Below are 22014 nucleotides of genomic sequence, written 5' to 3'. Positions count from 1 at the left end.
AATAATGCCCAGAACAAAAATTATGTTAAGCATTTTTTAAGCAGGTACAATAATAAAAGATCAAAAGACCATCACAGCCGGAAGAGTGCCTCTATCTGATGCAAAATGGAAAATAATAATATACTGCATGTAAATTGCACATTGCATGTCCATACATATTTAAATAGCAGTTTTATTGTTGATTTCATTTATATGTTCCTCACGACACAACATACAAAACTAATTTCTTATACCATGAAAGAGTCAGTGTCCTCCAAGTTTTTTGTAACTCTCAAACATTCATTCTCAATTCAAAGTTAGTGTAGTGCTTGTGCGTCACTGCAGATCTGTGTGATGTGGTGAGTCAGGTTTTCAAAGAAGCAGTGATAATGGCAAGTATTTATTTATGGGTTGTTGTTTTTTTGTTTGTTTGTTTGTTTGTTTGGTGATTGTTTCAATCCTAGCCCAATCGATTGTGCAGTACATCCCCGGTAATTCATTTGAAACATTTCTTACAGCCTGTACACAACTTTAAAAGCTAACTTTTTATAAAAGCAAGCTTGAACTTAAAATGGCTTCTGCTATGCTACAAGCCTACAGAACTATTTTCTGGTTTTCTACAGAGCCCTTTCTGATGGCAGCTATAAATATCAGAGTGCGGACGAGCACTGAATGAATGGTGGCGTAGGAGTGAAGCATCTATTAGTTGTACCTGACAGGAGCCCCTCTTCCCAGCGCAGGGCGCAGCAGCACGGTGATGGTGCTCTCCGACTCACTCAGTGGAGAGGGGATGTCTTCATAGTCAAACACAGGGGCTGAGAAAAGAATTGGAGCAGGAAAACAACACAAAAGTTAGGGCAGAATCAGGAGTAGTAGTCGAGTATTTGAATTTTACATTTGCTGGTGAAGATCAAATATGTTTTGTTATGGTCTGAGAGAAAAGTAGCTGCACTCATGCCTGAATATTTCAGTAATTTACCACCCCTACATGAAAAGATACAGTATACGATCTTAATTCATTACCCGCACATGTCCCCAGTGTACTGTAGTGTGCGGAGGCCTCCCACACAGTGCCACTGACTGATGGTGACTAGAAACAGCAGCCAACTACAGAGAAAACAAGAGGCCCTTATATTATAATTAGGGCAGATCGCAAAGCTGCACAACCTCAGCAAAGCTCTGGGGACAATGAGGTTGAGTGTTCCCACCTCTGTTTACTACAGGGAGTGAATTAACTGGAGTATGCAGTGGAGCAAATGGCTATCTTGGTACAACAGTTGAGCTCAAACAAAAAGGCTCCTGAATGGACGTGCAAATGTTTCTGCTTCCGAGGCAGAGCAATGATGCTTGTTGTAAAAAACGTCTTGTGTAACTTGTCAACCGAAAAACACACACACACGCTTGCACACAAAAGGCTGAGGTCTACATTATATACAGCGGTGCCAAAAAGTGTTAGCCAGCCAGTGCATGTTACAGTAGGTGGTTAAATCCAGCATGAATTATGAAAAAACTAAATGTCTTGCTGCTAGCTGCCTCATCGGTGCAAGATTTGGCTTCCTGTTGGGCTTTTCTGGCAACGCAGCCAAGCGAGAGCGTGTGATACTGTATGCTGAATTCCATACCTTGACAGCTGTGAGCCCACATAGACCACCTTCTAAACTAGATAGAGCAGGCAATGAGGGGATATGAACAGGCTGCATTGTTTATAATACCAGCGTATGTCTTTAAAGTCAAGAATTTTTTTTTTTACTTCTGCTAACAATCCAGTACATAATTTACGTCCTCTGGAACCCAAAAATGTTAGAATCTTTTTTTTTATTTTCAAATATTAATCTTTACATTTTGAGTAAACCAAGCTGTTTTGCTTCATACAGAGTCATTTTGCTCCTGTATAACCCTGTGCAGCCACGCAGCAGGTGCATGTCTGTGAGCAGTTACAGGCCATGTATCTTAATTAAAAAAGACTGCAACAATGAGGGTGGAAATGGTTATAATAAAATAAAGGGCACAGTGTAATTAGTTATGTTTGTGCACAACACCCAGCTGAGTTTAACATTTCTCCAAACTGAATGACTAAATATCTTATTTATCATTTATCATTTGAGCAGCTTGATCTGACAACCCTTATCTAAGTCTCACAAATAATTCATGTGATTCTTTGCTAATCTATACAGAGCAGGTGCTATTGAGTACGACTAATAAATATTCACATAATAAACCACACTTTATTTCTGACATTTTATCATATATTGAAGGGTTGTCAATGATCAAACAAATATTATTTAAGGGCAAACAGGCCAAATCTTCATGACCATGTCCAAAAGTAAAACAAACCTGCATTATAAAATTAAAACCAAGCAGTTTCTTTAGATTTCAGTGTCGATGGCATTATAACTGTGTAAAAGACATTATTGAAGGGGCAAGGACAGTTGCAATGAATGCAATGAAAACATAAAACAGCCACATACAAATGCAAAAACACAATGTCATGAAAATGTCAGGTGGTGATATAAATCTATAAAGTCATGTTGGCCAATCCAAAGCCTGAAAAAAAGCACTGTTAACAACAATGACAGAGCCAGTTATAAGTTATACTGATATCTACTGATAGCTTCTATGGTCTGTAGTGTATTCTGATGCCTCCGTTTATCAACATAGTGGAAGATGTGTATGTATGTCTTATCATGTAAAAAGTCTGCTGCCACTGAACAACATTTTTTTTATTTTTAAAAGGAGATAATGTTGTGATCACTGTGATGTTAAAAAAAGGAGATGCCGGACTTAAGCCTGGAAGGCCGAAAAAAAAAAAAAATTCACACACAGTACACGCGGACTAGAACCTAGATGAACGTTTGAATCTAAATTGTTTGTCTTTTTGATGAGTCCCAAAACTAACCACTAATGACAGATAATATATACAGGCAAAAAAATAAGTTTTTGTGGTTTAGGTTAAACGTTTTTTAGATTAGGGAACTTGGGGACTGTGTTGGTTCATGGTTGCTCACAATAGCGTGTGATGTTTTATCAAAGTAAACACAATTAGTAAAACTGCTGCATTCCCCACAGACACTTTTTCCAGACCTCTCTCACAATCCACACCTTTTCATTCACAAACTCCGCTTCTCTGATTTCTGAGATGCTGCGTTGCCTTTGAATAGCAAACACGAATTCAGTTTGTGGGGATGTTGGCTGAACAAAGATGTTTTCATCCAAACCATTTCAAGCTGAACATTTGCAGGTCACTATAATTCAGGTCTGCGTCAAACGAACGCACATCTAAAAGCTGTTTGACTGAAGGAAAATGTAGATTTTGTAGTTAGAAATCTGTAATTTAATCAAGAGCTCTTCAAAAGAGGTTATAACATGTCATTTTGTCATGTCATTATTGTTAAAATAAATGAAATCAAACATTAGGAATAAGACATGACTTTGCAGCTACTGAGCTCAACTGCTTCAAAAGCAGCCCAGCTAAAACTACAGGGGAAAAACATATGTTGTCTCAAAGAGAGAATTCAACTTTTTCAATATAAGTGCATTCATTCTGTACTGTAATTATTGGATTAACCATACTCAGATATGCTGTACACTTAAAAGCAAAGACCACAACTGACTCAATAAAAAAAATATCAGAAGGTCTCACCCGAGATATTGGTGGTGATCTCGGTGAGCGCCGTCTGGCCAAAACCCTTGGTAGTTCGTGCACGGACTGACACCAGGTAGGTGGTTCCAGGATGCAGGCCAGAGAACATGTGATAGGTCTCATTCCTCAGTTTGGACACTGTACGGCGAGGACCTGGCACATTAATGCCAGGGTCTGATGACTCGATGCTCTGGTAGCTGATCTGGGAATGGAAAAAATGCACGGGGTTAAAACAACACTCGGTGAGACTGTGCTCGGGCCCAACAACACTCTGAGCTAAAAAGTTCATTCAAAATCACAAACTAAACCTTTGTGTCAATCAACTTAGGTAATACTGATCCATTTTACACAGTAGGTAAAAAAGCAAAAAGTTTGATTTAATGCTGGCACCAGAAGTAAGGTGTCAGGATTCATCCCCTGGGGAATAAGATACCAGAATTCATGACAATCTTTCTACTTTTTGGTAAAATATGACAGCATACACTAAAATAGTGAACTGACTGACTGTCCTGACAGACCAAGACTGCCATCCCCAGAGCCTCACTGCTAGCATAGCAATTAAAAAAGAACTGCGACCCATTACTAGATTTTAAGTTTAAGGAAATGAGCAAAAACCTCCAAAACATTTCTGTTGGATTTTTTTCTTTTCACTCAGCATGTGTTCAAATTAGGTCATTAAAAGCATCCTCCAACATATACTATTCTTAAACCACAACTAATCCCACTTACAGTATCTGTATCTGTATCTTGCTTCACATAGAGCAGAGCTTATTATTCACACAACCTGAAAGATTGAATTTAGATGGCATTCTATTTAAAGACTCTCTCATGAGAAACACCTCTCAATATATAGATAAATTTAGATGTCGTCTCTCAGTGCAGATCTAATAAATCTCACGCTGCCTTTAGCCGCTGATAATCAGACACAGTCTGTGTCAGATTCTCCTACTGCAGCATTGTTGGCCTGGTTTTACACAGTTTGCTGGATTAGTAGCAGGAGGGAAAAACAGCGGGTACTAAAGATAAAAAGTGTGAATGAAGACCGGTGTTTTTTTTTTATCTTGCCATTTGATAAATGTGTTTAAGTCTGTAAAGCAACTTTCACAAAATTCAGGAAATCAATCACACAAATCAATCAAATTACCCTTTCTTCCTTCTAGTGGTCTGTCAAGCTGTTTTAATGTAACACTTTAATGTCAAGGTGGTGGGTTCATTAGTAGAGGGTTTAGTGTACTGGTGCTGCCCACTTCAGACTACTTACTGAACAGATGGAAGGAGAAAAGCAAAAAGAAAATTTTAATTCAGCATTTTCAATCGTATTCCCGTCTGAATGAAGAGATAACAACAAATCATAAATATGAAGATGTGTAGAGACATGTTAGCGTTCTTTCAAGTGACATATTCATTAAAGCAATAATGTGTGTAACTCAAAGGCCCCTTATTTGTGTACTTGAACCATGTTTGATGCCTAAGCCACAGAAGGATTACAGAACAAAGCGGAAGATAGAAGATGACTGACAACACGAGGGTTTGGTTCACTTATTACACACCAGTAACAGATTCATGGCTGATATTGTTAACCCATGATTTTATATCAGATATAGTGTACTTGAATGTGATGCTGATGCAAATTACAGAAATACACACTGATCTTCCTTTCTTTGTTAAATTTCTGAATGGACATATGTGACTACAGCTTTGCCAAGTAAGGCTGGACACATTCTGTTTGAGTGAGGTGATGATAACATTAAAAGTTTGGTGGACATCCAAAATGGCAAAAGGACACTCAGTAATGATATTATGGGCAATCAGAGCTGTAGAATACCTAAACTGTTAATGCAAATGTCCATGTCTATATAAATATGAGAATGGGACTTGAAATTCGCCATTCACTTTTACTGTGTATTTAGACAGAATTTTGGAGGTGGAACAATTGCTTACAAAAAATCTATTCAAACAATGGATAGAATGAATAGAATAAGCAAATTTTCTTGCAATGGCACAATTTCATGTAAATTCGCACCTGTGCCAGTTTAAAATGTTTGAACTTTTCCCTGATTTTTGTGAACTTACTTTAAATATGAACCAATATGAGAGGTAAACTAAAATAGACTAAAGATAAACAACAGAAAGAACTAGAATTTCTGGAGAGAGCTGAGTTCAGTCTGAGGCTGAGCTGTCTGGTACATACACACACACACACACACACACACACACACACACACACACACACACACTCTCTCTCTCTCTCTCTCTCTAACAACCTCATGCACACAGTCAGTGCATCTGTTGCTTGCTAGCAAAGCTAAGCTACATCTATTGTCTGTCCTGTCGGTGCATTGCTCCAGTAGCACAATTAATGAAATAAAATGTTACCCGGCTTTGTTGGGTTACTGGCCAATAGTCACAGATGCTAATATGAGGTACTGGCTTGTCACAGACAGCTAATTGACTATTAGAATAGTCTGTGCAAGGTTGAGGCCAATACCCAGGTAGGTTTTACATATTAAGAGTCTTTGCACTCTGAAAGTGCTGTGGAGTGCATAGTGATTCAACCCATATAGTGTAGGTGTTGAACTCACTACATGAACTTCTTTTACAAGGTAAACAACCACTATTGGTATGATATTGGCTTTTAAAAGTTCTTTCAACTGATTATGAAACATTGCACTTGCAAACACACGGTTGTGTGATCGAGGTTATCCAGGTGCCAAAACATATACTGAACTGTGGCTCACATACTGTGCAGTAACAAACCACCCACAAGTGGCAGAGGTACACAAACTCAATATTCAAGAAATAGAGCAAATTCTTGCATAAAAAAGTACTTCACTGCAACTAGAAGTACCGCCTCAAAATATTTATTGTAAACATTTACTTTTGTGCTATAAACTGCAAACAAATGTTAACAACTATAAACTGCAAACAAATGTTAATATATATGTATATTAATAAATATATATATATATATGTGTATATATATATATATATATATACATATATATATATATATATATATATATATATATATATATATATATATATATATACAGAAAATCTTCTAGTGATTAGTAAAAATAAGAAAATTATTTGTTACCATAGTAACAAGGTGTGGGGGGAAAAAACGTGGTAAAAGTGGTGGTAGTGGAGGAAAAGTAAAAGTAACCAGATAATGAGATATTCAACTCTCAAATTCTGATACTGGCACAGACCTTAAAAATCTGGATATTTCACCCAGAGCAGTAGCAGATTGGAGGTTATGAGCCAGGCCACTTCATCTGTATGTGGATATAGGTTACAGCACCACTCAATTCTTTGCCTAGTTCCTCACTTTCCAAGCTTCTGCTTGTGAATGGAAACTAGTTTCTTTCCCCATCAGGCAGCCATGTATTAAGTCAGAGTGGGTCTTCACGTCTACTTACAGAAAAAAGATCCAAAGTCTGTACTAAAAAGGTCTGTGGTTGATACAGGGCCATCAATAATTAATTAGAAACATTTAAAGTTGCCCTCTTGTGGAGGCATCTCTTAGGCAAATAAGCAATTAGAATGGTTGTCCCCCATGTAATTACAGCCTGAAGTCTGGGCCTCAGCTTCATTACCATATGAACATGTACAGTAAATCTCATGAACTGTGAAAAGTGGGTCCTCCCCACTCTGCTGGCTCAGGCCCATGTGCACTACCAGCATTCGGGCTAGAAAAGAGGAATACAAGCCTGGGGGAAATCTAAGACAGCAGAAGTCTTCAAAACAGCAAGAGGAGATTTTCCTTGTTTTGACTCATTATACCGAAGGAGGATGAACAAAATAGACATTGGCAAGGGGAAAATAACATCCCACACCTGGAAAGGATTAGTGTGTGATATGCTATATTGTTGTGCACTGTTGATAATTTGTATGACTTACAAAGTATCTTACCTCATATTGTGTGATAAGACCATTGGGCTCGACAGGCTCCTCCCATTTGAGGAAGATCATGTCATCGAGTTGGGTGAAGGTCAGGGACTCAGGAGCGATGCCGCCAGGAACTACAGCAGGAGAAATAAAATAAATAAATAAATAAATAACCTTCTCTGAAACAAGCACTCTGCTTGGTTCTCAAGTAATGGACTCTTGTGCAGGCATGCCAGGGGGTAAAAACACCTTTGAAAGAGTGAAAAGGCACAGGACCAGAGGGACGGAGGAGGACAAAAAAAGAGCAAACAGATAGACCGGGCAGAAGGAGATGAAAGGAACCTGTGGAACGCCTTGCTCCAAGCCCCTAGGATGAATTGAAATTCTGGCTCCTACTGTCTTATAACAGAGCACCGTGTCTTTGAGGATGACAGTCAATTTTTCTTTTTTAGCACCTCACTGACAGGGAAACAGCAAAGTAAATCAACCTGTGAACTTCCTGAATATCTCTTTTTTTTTTTTTTTGTTTTAATGAGATGCATCTTCTGAAAAGTACAACTATTTTTCAGTGTTTCAAGTGCTGGATAGTTCTGAGGATAAGTAATCGTCCATAAGAGTCCCCCAGTAGATTGTTGGTTCCAGTGGGGCTCTGTGGTAACACTCATGATAATAGCTTTCCAGGATCAACATGTCACAAAATCTGACTTAAAAGAACTCTAAATCTTAGAGAGTAGCCTTAGGTAATACTGTGTATTACTGTGTATGTATCTGTGATGGAAAGTAAAAAAAAAGTTCCTCAAACAAGCTTTGAAGTACCAGCATTCTCTTTTCCCATGGTAAGTGAGTGACAGGATGGAGCAAGAAAAAATGTAAATTCAAACAAAATTGGTCAATTTTGATCTTTTACCAGCTACAGTCCAGAATATTAGATATTAGACTGAAAAAGGTCTAATGCAATGCACAAAACCACCTTCAAAAAATGTTTAAATGCTGTGAAAGTTATAGCAAGATTCATTATTATTATTTGAGCGTTTCTAGTTCAGGTGGCACACCATGTTCTTTTTCTCACATTTATCACACGTTTGGCGCCCTTTTTGTTCATCTTCATTTTCACTTCTAAATAAAAAATTAACCTGGCTAACCTGCAACGACGAAAAGGAGAATTATTATTTACAGACATGGAGAAAATTGTCGGTACCCTTCTGTAAAAGAAAGAAAAACACACAATGATCACTGAAATAAATAAGGTATGCATGAGGTAGTTTTTATTAATTAAAAATTACTAACAGCTACATCATGACATTGCTTGTGAGTTGTAGTTCAACAGAAGCATTTTAAAATACAAACTAATAAAACTCGTCTGGACAAAAATGCTACCCTTAATATTTTGTTGCACAACCTTTTGAGGCAATCACTGTAATCAAGCGATTTCTGTAACTCTCCATTTCTGCACCTGTATACCGGTATTTTGGTCCACTCCTCACAAGCAAACTGCTCCAGCTGTCTCAGGTTTAAAGGGTGACTTCGCCAGACTGCATGTTTCAGCTTTTTCCCTGGACCCTGATTTAGATGAGGACTCATAGAAGGCCACTTCAGAATAGTTCAATGATTTGTTCTTAGCCATTTTGGGGTTTTTATGTTGTGTGTTTTGGGTTATTATCCTGTTGGATGACACATGGATAACCTGTGTCTGAGACCAAGCTTTCTGACTCTGGTAGCCTTGAGATTTTATTGTACCCTGCACAGATTCAAGACATCATGTGCCAGATGCAGTAAAGCAGTCCCAGAACATAACTGAGCCTCTTCCATATTTCACAGTAGGGTTTCAAATGTTTTTCAAAAGTTTTTTAAAAGTGGAATCCTCCTCAATCGTCCTCCATTAAGTCCACTTTGGCTCATGTTCAGTGTGGTACACATCATGATAAAAAACAGCACAGTGACCACCTTTCACCTTTTAAATACTCAGACTGACTGATTACAAGTTTGAAGACACCTGTGATGCTAATTGCTGGACACACTTTAGTTTAACATGTCTCTATGGTCTTTTCTAGGAGTACCATCATTTTTATCCAGGGGAGTTTAATTATTTTTAGTATATTTCGATGTATCACTTTTGTCAGTTACCGTGTTTGTTTAGTGACCGTTGTAGGTTTTTATTTCTTTAACAGAAGGGTACCAACAATTTTTCCCATGTCTGTAACAGACCCAAAGATAACTCAAGCCCGTATCTCTTTTCAGATCCCAAAATAGATTTCTTGCTCCTTCTCATTAATTTCCCTGATAAATTTTACAAAGTCTTCTGGGGAGTGGTTTCAAGTTGAATTCCTTGTTGTGCATTTGGGAAAAAATAATGCATCTAGTGCTTAAACCTCACTGTAAATCTGAAGCTGTGACAGGTTGACAGATAACTGATACCTGACTGGTTGATATTATGAAAGGCCAATATCAAACTGATCTGTCTCTTTGGCTCAAAAGCTGATAGTCAACACACTGGAGAAGAAAATTCCACTGTATCCATGGATGCCTGACAGTCATATATGATTCCTCCAAGCATTACAGTGTGTAAGCAAAGCGCTACACCAGTGTTTGATTGTTGAGTCCAATAGGAACCAGGCAGGAGGAACTGTCAGAGGCTGCAGCTCAATTACTGTAGTTGTGAGGGTGATGGCAGCTCTCCTTATGACGGGGGGATTGGGGACTGTCAGGTTGTCAGACTACCATTCAGTGGCTCAAAAGCAAAAGTTTCCATCAGTGCTGACATTCAAAATATCAAGTAAAGTGGGGAGAGAAACAATCACAACTTAGTTTTTTTTTGTTTTGAACTTGTCACTTTACACCAGTCAATTCTGAGGCATAATATCACAGCACCACGTTACATTCTGCTTGTTTATTCCCTTTATGTAAATAAATGTCCTCCTCTTTACAAGACAGCAATGTGTAGGAGTAGGTAATTAAGCTCGCTGTCGGTTTATTTCCCACCTATATTTCATAGACTGCTTGGAAAGAGTTGTTGTAAAATGGAATGTAAAACAATAGTTTTAGCAGAGCTTGATTTTGAATAAAAAAAAAAATCTACCAATTTTATATTATCATCATTCTCCCTCACTCTTTCCACTGAGTCAAGAATATCCCTGAGTGGCGTTCCATTATGTCGAAAAGTCTTATTCTACATAACAATACACATTTGGCCGTCTGTATTTTCACTCTCTGGGAATTTGCATAACAATATGCCTAATCTGCTGATGTACACAGGAAAATATTAATAAAAAGATAAGCAAAATCATTTTACCATTTTGCTAGCAGCCATGGCCTGAGCTGATTAATGTTCCACTGGTCTCTATTTAAAAGGCTGATCTTCCATTTAGTTATGCTGATCCAGCTTATTTTTTGAGTCAATATTTGTGTTTTTTTTTTTCAGCTTGTACTGTATGACTAAAGGCATGGATTTGTGTAAGTAGTGCACAATAATTATATGAGCATCAATAGGCATGCACAGACACAGAAATTTAAGATGTTCTGAAGCCTGAGCTCAGTGACGGTGACAAAAAGCTTCAGTGCAATTCAAAGAAACATCCTTTTTCTCCATGATGATGTTGCAGTATGAGGTATAAACTGCTTTTTCTCCTGGTGTTCACTGGGTAAAATGTAACACCCACTTACTGTCTTCTTCAGTTTGGAAGGTGACCTCTCTGCTCTCCTTCTTGCCTTCGGGATTGGACAGTGCCAGCCGGACGTGGACTGAGCGGAAAGGCGGTAGGTCTCTCAGTGTGAAGTGTGATGTGTTATGATCCACGGACAGGCACTCCCTGACGGTGGCGTTGTTCCCTCCACTGCCCCCTGTTGGCATGGAGTAGCGGTAGCACAGGGACACAGAGTAGGTGTGACAGCGGGTGAGGTTGTAGCCAAGGGGCTCCCACTGAAGGGCCAGTTGCCGTGGCTGGATCTCTGTAGCAGTCAGACCCCGCAAGGCACGCATGGGCTCTAAGAGGGATGCAAAGTAGAAATTGTATCACAACAGTACAAAACAGTAGTAACAAGCAAGGGGGAACTGGGGACTGTCAGGTTGTCAGACTACCATTCAGTAGCTCAAAAGCAAAAGTTCCCATCAGTTGCTGACCCACATTATCGAGCTGAGGTATATAGGAGGTGTTAAGTAAGATGGAGCATGGGGTTGAAAAGTGGACAGGTGCAGTGCTCCTGTCCAAGTTATTCCTCCAATATGGCCATGAGCTGTGGCAGAAGAAATTAGAGCACAGATACGTACATTACAGTTCACAGGTGATCATAACTAATATATTTTTCATGTGGACAATTATTGAGTAGATGGACTGCTCCTTGACTCTGAATGCACTCTGTTGAGGTGCTAATTCTAAACTGGGTGCTTCCATATGGAGGTAGTCCGGACACATCCAGGGTCTCTTAAGGCAGACTGCAAAAGGCTGAAAACACTACATGCCCAATCTGGTCTGAGGTTTTGGGATGTACCAGACGGATGTGACTGAGGAGACATACTGTATGTCTGGCTACTTTACCACTTCCACATGTATGTTGATAAGCATAACAAAACCATGCAGAGTTGATTTGCAGTGAGAGGGATATTATCTCTTGCAATACACTTTGCTGATTTTTGCTGACAAGACAAGTGTATATTTTTTTATTCTTCTAAAAGAAGAAATACTCATGTGGAATAAGGAGACAGCAACAGTTGCAGCTGACTTTACAAACTTACATTTTGAGGTTACACAAGGGTGAAACAATAAAAAACAAGAGTGTTCTACATTCCCTTCTTTCCTTCAGTGAGTGAGGTTCAGGAGGACTGCAGAGAATCACACATTCCAATTACTGCTGTCATGTGTAAACACTGATTGTAGATCTTCATGTATCAGAGCTGTTTCATAAACTAACGAAGGAATGTAATGACCTCAGTTAAGAGGTGACAGAGACTCGACACAGAAGAAAAGGTCTTTAGCTTTAGATCCCTTGATTGAAAAGATTTGAAAGAAACAGGGAGAGTGTGGCTGATTAGTGTTTTCACAGCTGACACCAATAAAAGCTACAATGTTCCCAGGAAACAGAATCAATCAGTCATGTGGTGAAAATGTCATTTTGAAAAATCATATCATAATCAGATTTTTTTAACATCACCATTCCCGTATAGCACTGTGATCCAGCTAAACCAGGCCTGCCACCACAGGCTCACTGACTCAAAGTTCAGCTTCTGCTCCAGACACTATTACTCATCATTACAGCAGCACCACAGCAGGCTCCGTCCTGTTCTCTACACCCGCCAGTCCTCCACCAGTCCTTCCCTGAAACTGACATTCAGCTTGATTCGCCTAATCAGAGGGATTAGCCAGAGGCAGAGGGAGTAAAGGAGGGATAGGGAGTGCCGGACAAGAGATGAGCAGGGAAAGAGGGAAAGATGAATGAGGGAGAGTCCCTATGGGTCTGCACATTTCATCTCATCTTTAACAGCTGCCTCAATGAGTTGCCACTGAGGCCTGTCCCTCCTGCCAGGAGCAATGTTGGAATTATGATGGACTATCAGTGCACACCCTCATACTTACCTCTCAGACCACATGGGGTTTTGATTGCTGACACTTCCTGCAGGTATCAATATTTAGAAATGTAACTTCTAATGTCTAAATTATGTTGATGCTATGTAGCTTCATGGTAATTTAATCTGATACTTAGGAACTGCGTTTCAAAATGAGGTGGGAGTGGAGTTAGGCCTCAGAAGAAGAACAGCACTTCCAGCAGTTTTTGACATATTAAGTCTTATTTTGAAGGCTTGAAAACTATTCACGCATCTGTCATGGCATTTCTAACCACCACTAATTGAGCAGAATTTTCCCACAGCACCATTGGGGTACTAGGGTTTCTTCATAATTTCATTGTAATATAACTCAAGTCTTACGTTGACACCTTTGGCAATTTCCTTTTATTAATAATGAAAACATTGTGCTCAAAGTAACCGATACCTGGGAAAGCAGTAACACCCCTAAAATGAATTCTGATGGAGCAAAAGCACAAGCAGTCAGACCTGTTGAAAACGAGCCACCATTTGCAATGATCCAGTAAAAACCACTTCATTTAGAGTTACAACTAACAGTGAGAGCACCTGAAATGCTGCTAATAAACCTCACTGCAGAGCAAATCTGTGAGGATTTGTTTCAAATCTGTATGATCATATTTCTTGGCTCCCACGTCTTATGTGGGAGTTCATTGAATTCAAAGATCTCAACTTGAGGGTTGTAATATTAGTCTGGGTAAAGGGAGCTTCTTTTTTTTCATCTTCATTCTGGATCGAGGATGATGAAGAAATCAATCACAGACTAGATTCTTATTTCAGGCTGATAAATGATGAGAGTATGACAAGCCCAGGATAAAAGTACACATTCAATGGTCTTACAATGACCAGCTCGTCATAAGTCCTGTGTATACTAACATCACATCACACATGCACTAGACGCAATACACCAGTTGTTGTTTTTATTTGTGCTGCAAATCGATTTGTGATCTTCAAGTGTGATATCTACAAGCAGCTGCTTTTATGTGTGTTTGCTTTTGTCCATGTTTTAGTTTTTGTAGTGATTGATCAGGCTCACTATGTCACTGTTAGCTTTCTGGTTTCGCTTTTCAAACCCTCTGCAGCAGACAGGGAAAAAATAATAAAAACTAAAGACAACAGAAAGCCTATATTAAACCTATGTCCAGTAGATGTCTGCTTGGGAAGACCACTTGTTTGACTGCTGTACGACGTTAGAACATGATTAGAATAAAATCATCAGTATGTTCAATGGCTAAAACCATAATGATAATGCCAAAGCTTTGATGAAGTGAGGTAGTAATGTATAGCCAATACTCTCTCCAAGAACTTGTTCATATCAGTAGTGATGACATCTCAGCGAATCACATCTATGGTGTTGCATCCACCTGTACTTAAATAAAGTAGATCCAAAGGTGCATCCACACACCTGTTAAATCACTGTGAACAATAGCTGTGATTGGGGCATTCTCTGTTTCAGATGCAGAACTCCACATTCCGACACTAGAAAGAAGTCTTTAGAGAATCTCACAGACACCTCGCTCACAGCATCGTTGCCGTCAGATGAATGGGCCTGACAGCAAGCTAGTTTTCAGCAGTCTCATTCTCCTAGAAACAAAAATTATGCCATCAGAAAAAGATGCCATAATCACAGAAAAATTTGCCATACAGTGGCTTTCAAGAGGACAGGAAGCTAACATACATGAATGGCACATCTGTATTAGTGCCATTTTTGTATGTCTGGAACCACACTAAAAGCGTCAACACAAGGAAAAATGAAAATTGGTATATCATTTGTTTAGCATCTAAACTGGGCCTGTGTGTGCCTGGCCACACTCAACAAGAGTGAAATGCTCTGCACCATTAAGTATGAAATGTCACACTCAACGACTGTCCAAAAAAAAAGTCCTTCCCCTAAAATAAATGGCTCTCTGTGACACATTAGGAAGACAAATTCATCCCGAGTTTTGTGTCGCCAGGCCTCTGCTGTCTGCTGCTTTCTCCCCCGGGACAAAGCTTCAGATCTGAGCAATGGGAGTTGACAGGAGGTGGGCGAAAGGAAGACACTGACGAGAGCGGATCAAAGAGTGTGGCAGGTGACAAGGGCGTCACGCCGTCTGCTTGACAGAGCAACGGGGTGCCTTTTTCACCCAGATGAGCAGCACTGCAGCTAAAACACAGATAAGCGGGACGAAGAGGATCACGTTCTCCGCTTGCGTGACATCACTTGACAGAACTGGACGACACTAATTCTAGAACTAAACTTTCCTCCTTGTTCAGATACGTCATTAACCTGCGAGTGTGGTGCTTCAACAATGAATCTCACACATCATTTGTTTGTCACAGAACTCCTACAAACCTCATCTTGCATGTAAATGACTCAATCCTTCATGTGCAAATGTATTTTTATCAGGGATAAGCCAGGATAAATAGAAAGCATCAGACACCTTCCATACTGCAATGACAACAAATGCATTGTTTGTTCTCAGTGGCTGCAGGCAAACTACAACTTGTTAAGTGATGCGTCAAAGCAGAACTCGAATGAATCTTAAAGGATCAGAGCGGGAACAGACTCTGAAAACAACATTTTCTTTATCTGTGAAGTGCAGGAGTAACCAGATGGTCTGCTGTTTGATTTTGAACTGATGTTTCAAGTCGTCTGTCACAAGTTTAATTTCACTTTCTATTTAGAGCTAAGGCACATGATCATGACATTTTCTCGTAAGTCATATTCATACATCAGTTGTGATTTATTGAAAAGATGCAGCTGGTCACCAGTAAGACAAAAAATTATGTAGTACTAAAATATTAATCACTATTAATAAATGAGGATGTTGAACTTTCAATAAATGGGGTTGTCCAGTTTTCCCCTCCTTTATTGACAGGCTTTTGGCATAATCTCCGTGTCTCAGCTAGAAGTGCAGTATATTGCTATATTCAAAAACAGTTGGCTTATTTAGAAGCAACATTTATGCATGGATTTTTTTAATTTAATCATTGGATGCAGAAAGCTAATATTAATGGATTTTTTGTTCTCATTCATCTGGCATTTCAAAAGATGCTTAATTTTTTTAGTTGTGTCACTCATTATGCAAGAGTGACACAAATGTTGCCATGAAGTCAGTCATTGTTATGGATGCAGTGTTTTAGCCTGTATTTTTGTATTTCTGTCTGCAAACATGTTGCATTAGCTATTAACAGTTTCTAAATAAGTTAACACTGTAACCATGCACTGTAAACTTGTATAACTTGCTGTTTTAACTTCAAAATATCACTGCAGTGTTTCCCACACAGTAACTTTACTTGGCTGGGACACCCAAGTATATTAAAGGCTGTCCAAGTTTATTTGGTCAACCACTTTTTTAATGAGAATGATGTCTTCCATGATCAATTAGCTACAGGACTTTCCCTGCACTCTAATATGCCTGGGCTGTTGTCTGTGTGTATCTTTTCAGCAAATTGGGAGAGAGACATGCAACAGTGCTATATATTACAAAAGCTCACAAAAAACAGACAAATCTCCCAGTTTAAATGGTCATATCAAGTCATTAAATTAAGATCAACTCGTAGTTGGCAAAAAATATGTGCCAAAGTCAGTAGGCTGTTACCCTTAAGTAAGTAAGTAAATAGTGTAGTGCAAATAGTATATATATATATATATATATATAATAGTATATATATATATATATATATATATATATATATATATATATATGTGATAAAACCTCTTGGTTTTATCACATCCAGTTTTTAGAACCTGCAATGAACATTTTTCTCTGCTTTTTTACATGTACAGACTTCATGTCAAATTGAATTATGGATAAAATCAGGAATAGATAAATCAATAATGAAAATCATCAGTTTCAACCTTAATTAGGTCTTCACATCATTTCAGTAGATTCAGCATTTGGGAGTGTTCCTAAAAGGAAGAACTGTCTAGAAGCAAACTGTGAAACCATTTTGCAGAGTTTGGTTTAGTATGGATAAAGTAAGACCGCAGGCTTACTACAGTCTTACTGAAGGCTTAGTTCATTGCTTCAAGATCAGAAGGTGTTTGTATCAAGAACTCAAAAAACTATATTTTTTATGTGGAATTTGAAAAGTTCATCCAACGCTTTATCTGACTTGCCTGCACATTTTGTCCTGCTGATCAGGGGTGGCCCAGGTGCTCCAGTGCCGCCCTCCCCGGGCCTGGTGAGCAAGACACTGATGTGGTACTCTGTGTCTGGCTCCAGATGCCATACCTTATAGGTAAGCGAGCCAACACCATGAGTCTCCGTCCATGTGGACTGGCTGGCTCGGTATTGTATTTCCCGCCGAATGACTGGGCCATCCCCCACAATGGAGTTGGTGTTAAGCTGGATGATCAGATATGTGGGGCCTGCCCTCAAGAGCTGGGGGGGTGCAATCGGTGTCGGGGGGACTGCAAGAAAGAATGGGATGTAAATATGTACATAATCATACTAACATTTTTGATGTTTTGTCACTGATTTTACTTTACAATTAGATGATTAGATAGATGGAAAAATTGTCCTTGAAAACAGTGATGAACACCAACTGACAGATATTGCCAATTTCAGCGAGAAAAAAAAAAGTCATGTAAGCAGAGGAGAAGTCAAGGATTTCTGTCATGGATTTTCTCTTTTTTGTTTTATAGCTTCAATAACATTATTTCTGCTCTGCTAGAGCACTGAGTCATAAAATGTTTCATCAAGACTATGAGACGAGAGAGAGAGAGAAAATGACAGTCTTGGATACTGCAAACTCTTAAATTTTCATTTTAATTATGCTGAATAAGAGCTTATTTGCATGAATAACAACTGATTGTGTCTTGATGGATAGTATGACCCTTATCAACCCAGAAAACATGAAATTATTCATCACGTGATACTGTGTGTATCATGTGTAAATGTGTGCCCCAGAGTGACTACACCTGCCTAATTGATTGACACATGAACCAAATATATTATGAATGCTTGTCTGTTAACTTAAAGGAACAGTACAGTACAGTAAAGGAACAGTACAGTACAGTACAGTACAGTTTGACTGACAAACTACATTACTGAGTGGCCACATTTTTGGTGCATGTCCAGGCAAAATGTTTCCTACCCTGAAAAAAACATTTTAAAGGATAATAAAAGTATATACAGTGGCAAGAATAAATAACTGTAATGAATGGAAATGTATTGGTAATGTTGGCATCTTGTAACTTCATGAAATTCTCATGCAAGGTAAATTGTGTTTACCTCTGACAATGAGTTCGCCAAAGTTTGAGACTGCTGCACCTCTGGGAGACAGGGTGATGCAGCGGTAGAGGTCCTGCTCACCACGCTGCGCCTCCACCTGGAAAGTCGCCATCAGTCGCTTGTGGCTCAGGCGCGACAGCATGGGCATATCCAACACCATGCCATTTCTCCGCTGGCAGAAAAACAAAGATCACACAGAGACAAATCAGGCGTGAACACACCAACCCAAACATACGTATACCTAGAGTATACTGAAGTGATTAAAAACAGGCAGCAGGCTGAGAAGAGGACAGGGTGACAAGGGTTAGAATTAGCTACATGGGAGGGCAAGATAATAAATACGTGATAAATGTCAGTGGTAACAATACTGTTTTTGCTTGTGAAGGCTGATGACACAGGCCTCCCGGGTTGTTATTTCCAGCACAGTGACTTGGGCTGACATCTCCTCATCTCTCGCCATGCTAATGTGTCAGCGCTCCAGGCATACTGGCAATTGGCTCAACCAGTGCAACAGGAAATCAGAGGCCAGCGCTCGCAATGAGCCGTTCCAGGTGTGAGGTACAATATATGCAGCCCTCTCAGAGGATAAGCAGATTATTATGTAAGCTGTCGCCTGCTCATGCTTTTCAAAAGCAAGTGGGTTTGACATCCTCATGTCTGAATTGGTTTATGAGAGTAGGGGGGTGAAAACGCAGTGCTGTAAGAAAATATGAAATTAGATGTACAGTGGCTGGGTACTACTGCCTAAAGCTACACATTAGAGTTCATATTAACTTTAGCTTTGGTATCAATACAATCTACCTCATCGGTTATTTAACCTTCTAGTAGTGTTTCTAATTTGTTTCCTACTGTTTTTGTTGTCAACACTATTTTGTATTTCGCTTTGAAGTGGTTCTTCAGAATAAAACATCGATTTGTACTTTAAACTTTAAAGACTTTGGGTCTTTAAAGCAAGTAAATGCTTCATTTTGCCAGGTCTGATCCCCGCATCAGAATTAAGCGTTTGTGAAGGAACTAATTCAAGTGTGGAGCACAATAATGTTAAAGCTCCAGACAGCATCTCAGACAAACTGTCTGCAATTTGGGGCCACAGTGAACGAAGTATGATGTAAACTGATTAAGAAACATTATGCTAACAATTTGTTTGCACTGCGTACACAGAAGAAAGAGCAGAGGAGAGCAGCTCCATTCTGGTCTGCAGACGACCTCCAAAGCACCAGTGAGATCAAAGAGAAAGCAGCAATTAGCAGAGTAGTCTTGGGGTTGCTGATCAAACAGGCACTGAACAACAAATGGTAGAACAGAAGGCATTAATGGTTCGTGATAAATTTCTATTTTCTGCTGTTATCAAGTTTTTTTATAAAAAAGAAGGGAGGAGTTGAAGTGAGTTTTGACTTAGGCAGAAAAGTTCACTGCAGCATACTGTCAATTTACAAAAGACAACTGTAGTATTGTTTGTTTGTGTCTTTGTGTGTGGGTGTGAGTGGGGCTCTGGCAACAAATTTGCAAAGTCTGAAACTGATAAAAATGCCTCTTTCACATGCTGATGATCTTCAAAGGATTCAATTCAGAGATGAGAAGCAGGTGGGGGGTGGGGGTGTGAAATAAATTCGAGCGGAAACACAAGGGATGGATCACCAAATATATGAAGATCTCATTTGCAAAGCGCCTTCTCCCTGCTGCCATCATTTCAAAAGCACTTAGATGTGCAGGCTTCAAGGCCAGAGGAAGAGTGGAGGCATTCAGGGATGGATTTTTGAAGACTAATATTAGCTCACATTTAAACTAGAAAAATTGAAAGCATTTTCCGTTGGTGCATGAGAAAAATGACTTTAGGGGCTTTAGTAAACTAAATGCAGGCACAATTGAAAAGCTACAAAAGCAGAGGCACAAACTTAACAATCTTCCAAATGACTTATTTCCCTGCAACAACACAACCAATAAAAGATAAACTGTCACAAACTCACTGCATTCATTTACAAGTTGTAGTAGTCTTGAGATAATGGCTCCTATTTTCTCTCCTTTAACAAATAATGTAAGGTCTCTCATGTCCAATTGACACTTGACCTAATTATCAACAACTGTTACAGGAGAAAGAGGACATTTGTTATAAAAAGGTTAGCCATAGGTTTAGGCTTTAGTATAGTATTTTATAGTACTTTCTAGGAGTGAGTGTAGTTGCTCCAATGTAAGCAAGGCGACATTAGGCATGGTGGCAATAATAGAACCGGTTCACTATGTGATCACTGAAACCAACAAACCACAGAGGCAACTCACTGAGCATGACATGGAACATGTGTCTATTGTAGAGTTAGGACACACTTACACCAATTCTGACAAACCTGGCTACGGTAAGTGCCCCTTGCCTGGAACAGATTATCAAAGCATTCATTCACTCAAAATGTGTCTGGCATTGCAGACGTGTGTTGTTATGTTCAAAATCATTCAAGTGAAAAGCACTTATTGATGCAATTACTACCGGGAACTTTCTGGGTTTGGCCAGAATTAAAATGTGCTCTCAAAGAGGACTGTTTTTCAGGCTGTATGGACAGAGGTACACATTCTCTTCATGCAGAAATGTTACAGTATCTTAACTGTTTTGGAGTCAATCACAGTATAAAAAGCTTGTGTGAACAGCACCCTGAACATGTTTCTCTTTATCCTAAGTGATCCCAATTCTATTACATTCTATTTACAAGGTGACTTTACAGTAGGAGCAAATGTAATTGTGAAAAAAAGAAAGAAAATAAAAACACATACAAATGTTCTCTGATTCTCACCTCCAGCAGGAAGGGCTCAGCTTCAGACACTTTGCCCGTGGCGATGCACTGGAATGAGGCATTCTGTCCAGCATTCACCTCCACGTCACCTAGCCGAGAGAAATGAGGCACCTTGTCTGTGGAAGGAGGGAAACACAAGACACACACATTGATTAAAGCATTACATCTGCAGCACCACTCAATATATTAAACACACAGATGTGGACTGCAACAATGTAGGCATGTAGGCCTAGATATAGCTTCACAAACATAGATGTATGCATACTGTGTACAGTATAATCAACATAGGACCATATATATATATATATATATATACTGTATATATATATATATATATATATATATATATATATATATATATATATATATACATATACATATACATACATACATATATATATATATATATATATATATATATATATATATATATATATATATATATATACTGTATATATATATATACTGTATATATATATATACTGTATACATTGCTGTGGGTTTTTCTTCACAGCTCTCACAATGCTAATAACATCAGCTGTTGTTTTTCTTGGTTGACCCGTTCTGTGCATGTTGCTCAGTACACCAGTGGTTTCTTTTTTTTTTTTTTAAGAAATTGCAAGTTGTTATGTGTTTGTGAATTGCATGTGACATTTTTTTTTCTTTCTTAGATTAAAAATGTCTGCTTTTCTACAGTAAAGGCTAAAACCGAGAGTAGTCATTTAGAGCTATTCATTGTTTGAACAATACAGTCCACCAGCACACTCCTGGGTGAAATGAAACACCTGTCAGTCACATGAGACAATACTTTTGCTCACTTAAAATTAGCATCATCTGATACAAAAAGTGCTACATACATGTTTCCACTTGTCAAGCTGCATACTAGATTACATAACTTAAGACATCATGATTACCACCATCCTACCTACA

General features: G+C 38.9%; 1 protein-coding gene across 5 annotated transcripts in view; it reads right to left on the bottom strand.

The window, feature by feature from the left end:
• ptprua (protein tyrosine phosphatase receptor type Ua) overlaps positions 1-22014 on the bottom strand; it is a 170570-nt gene that overhangs the window by 46346 nt on the left and 102210 nt on the right. For all 5 annotated transcript variants that reach the window (XM_026349674.1, XM_026349673.1, XM_026349672.1 and 2 more), the window contains exons 5-11: positions 21085-21200; positions 18305-18476; positions 17188-17481; positions 11171-11491; positions 7535-7644; positions 3620-3821; positions 692-794 (exon numbers count right to left, since the gene is read on the bottom strand). In XM_026349674.1, coding sequence (XP_026205459.1) covers positions 692-794; positions 3620-3821; positions 7535-7644; positions 11171-11491; positions 17188-17481; positions 18305-18476; positions 21085-21200 — 1318 coding nt within the window. The remainder of the gene's footprint in view (positions 1-691; positions 795-3619; positions 3822-7534; positions 7645-11170; positions 11492-17187; positions 17482-18304; positions 18477-21084; positions 21201-22014) is intronic.

This window comes from Anabas testudineus, chromosome 11 (assembly GCF_900324465.2).
Source record: "Anabas testudineus chromosome 11, fAnaTes1.2, whole genome shotgun sequence".
Classification (NCBI taxonomy): Eukaryota; Metazoa; Chordata; class Actinopteri; order Anabantiformes; family Anabantidae; genus Anabas; species Anabas testudineus.
Note: the sequence above shows the minus strand (reverse complement) of the source record. Positions and strands in the feature narration are given on the sequence as shown.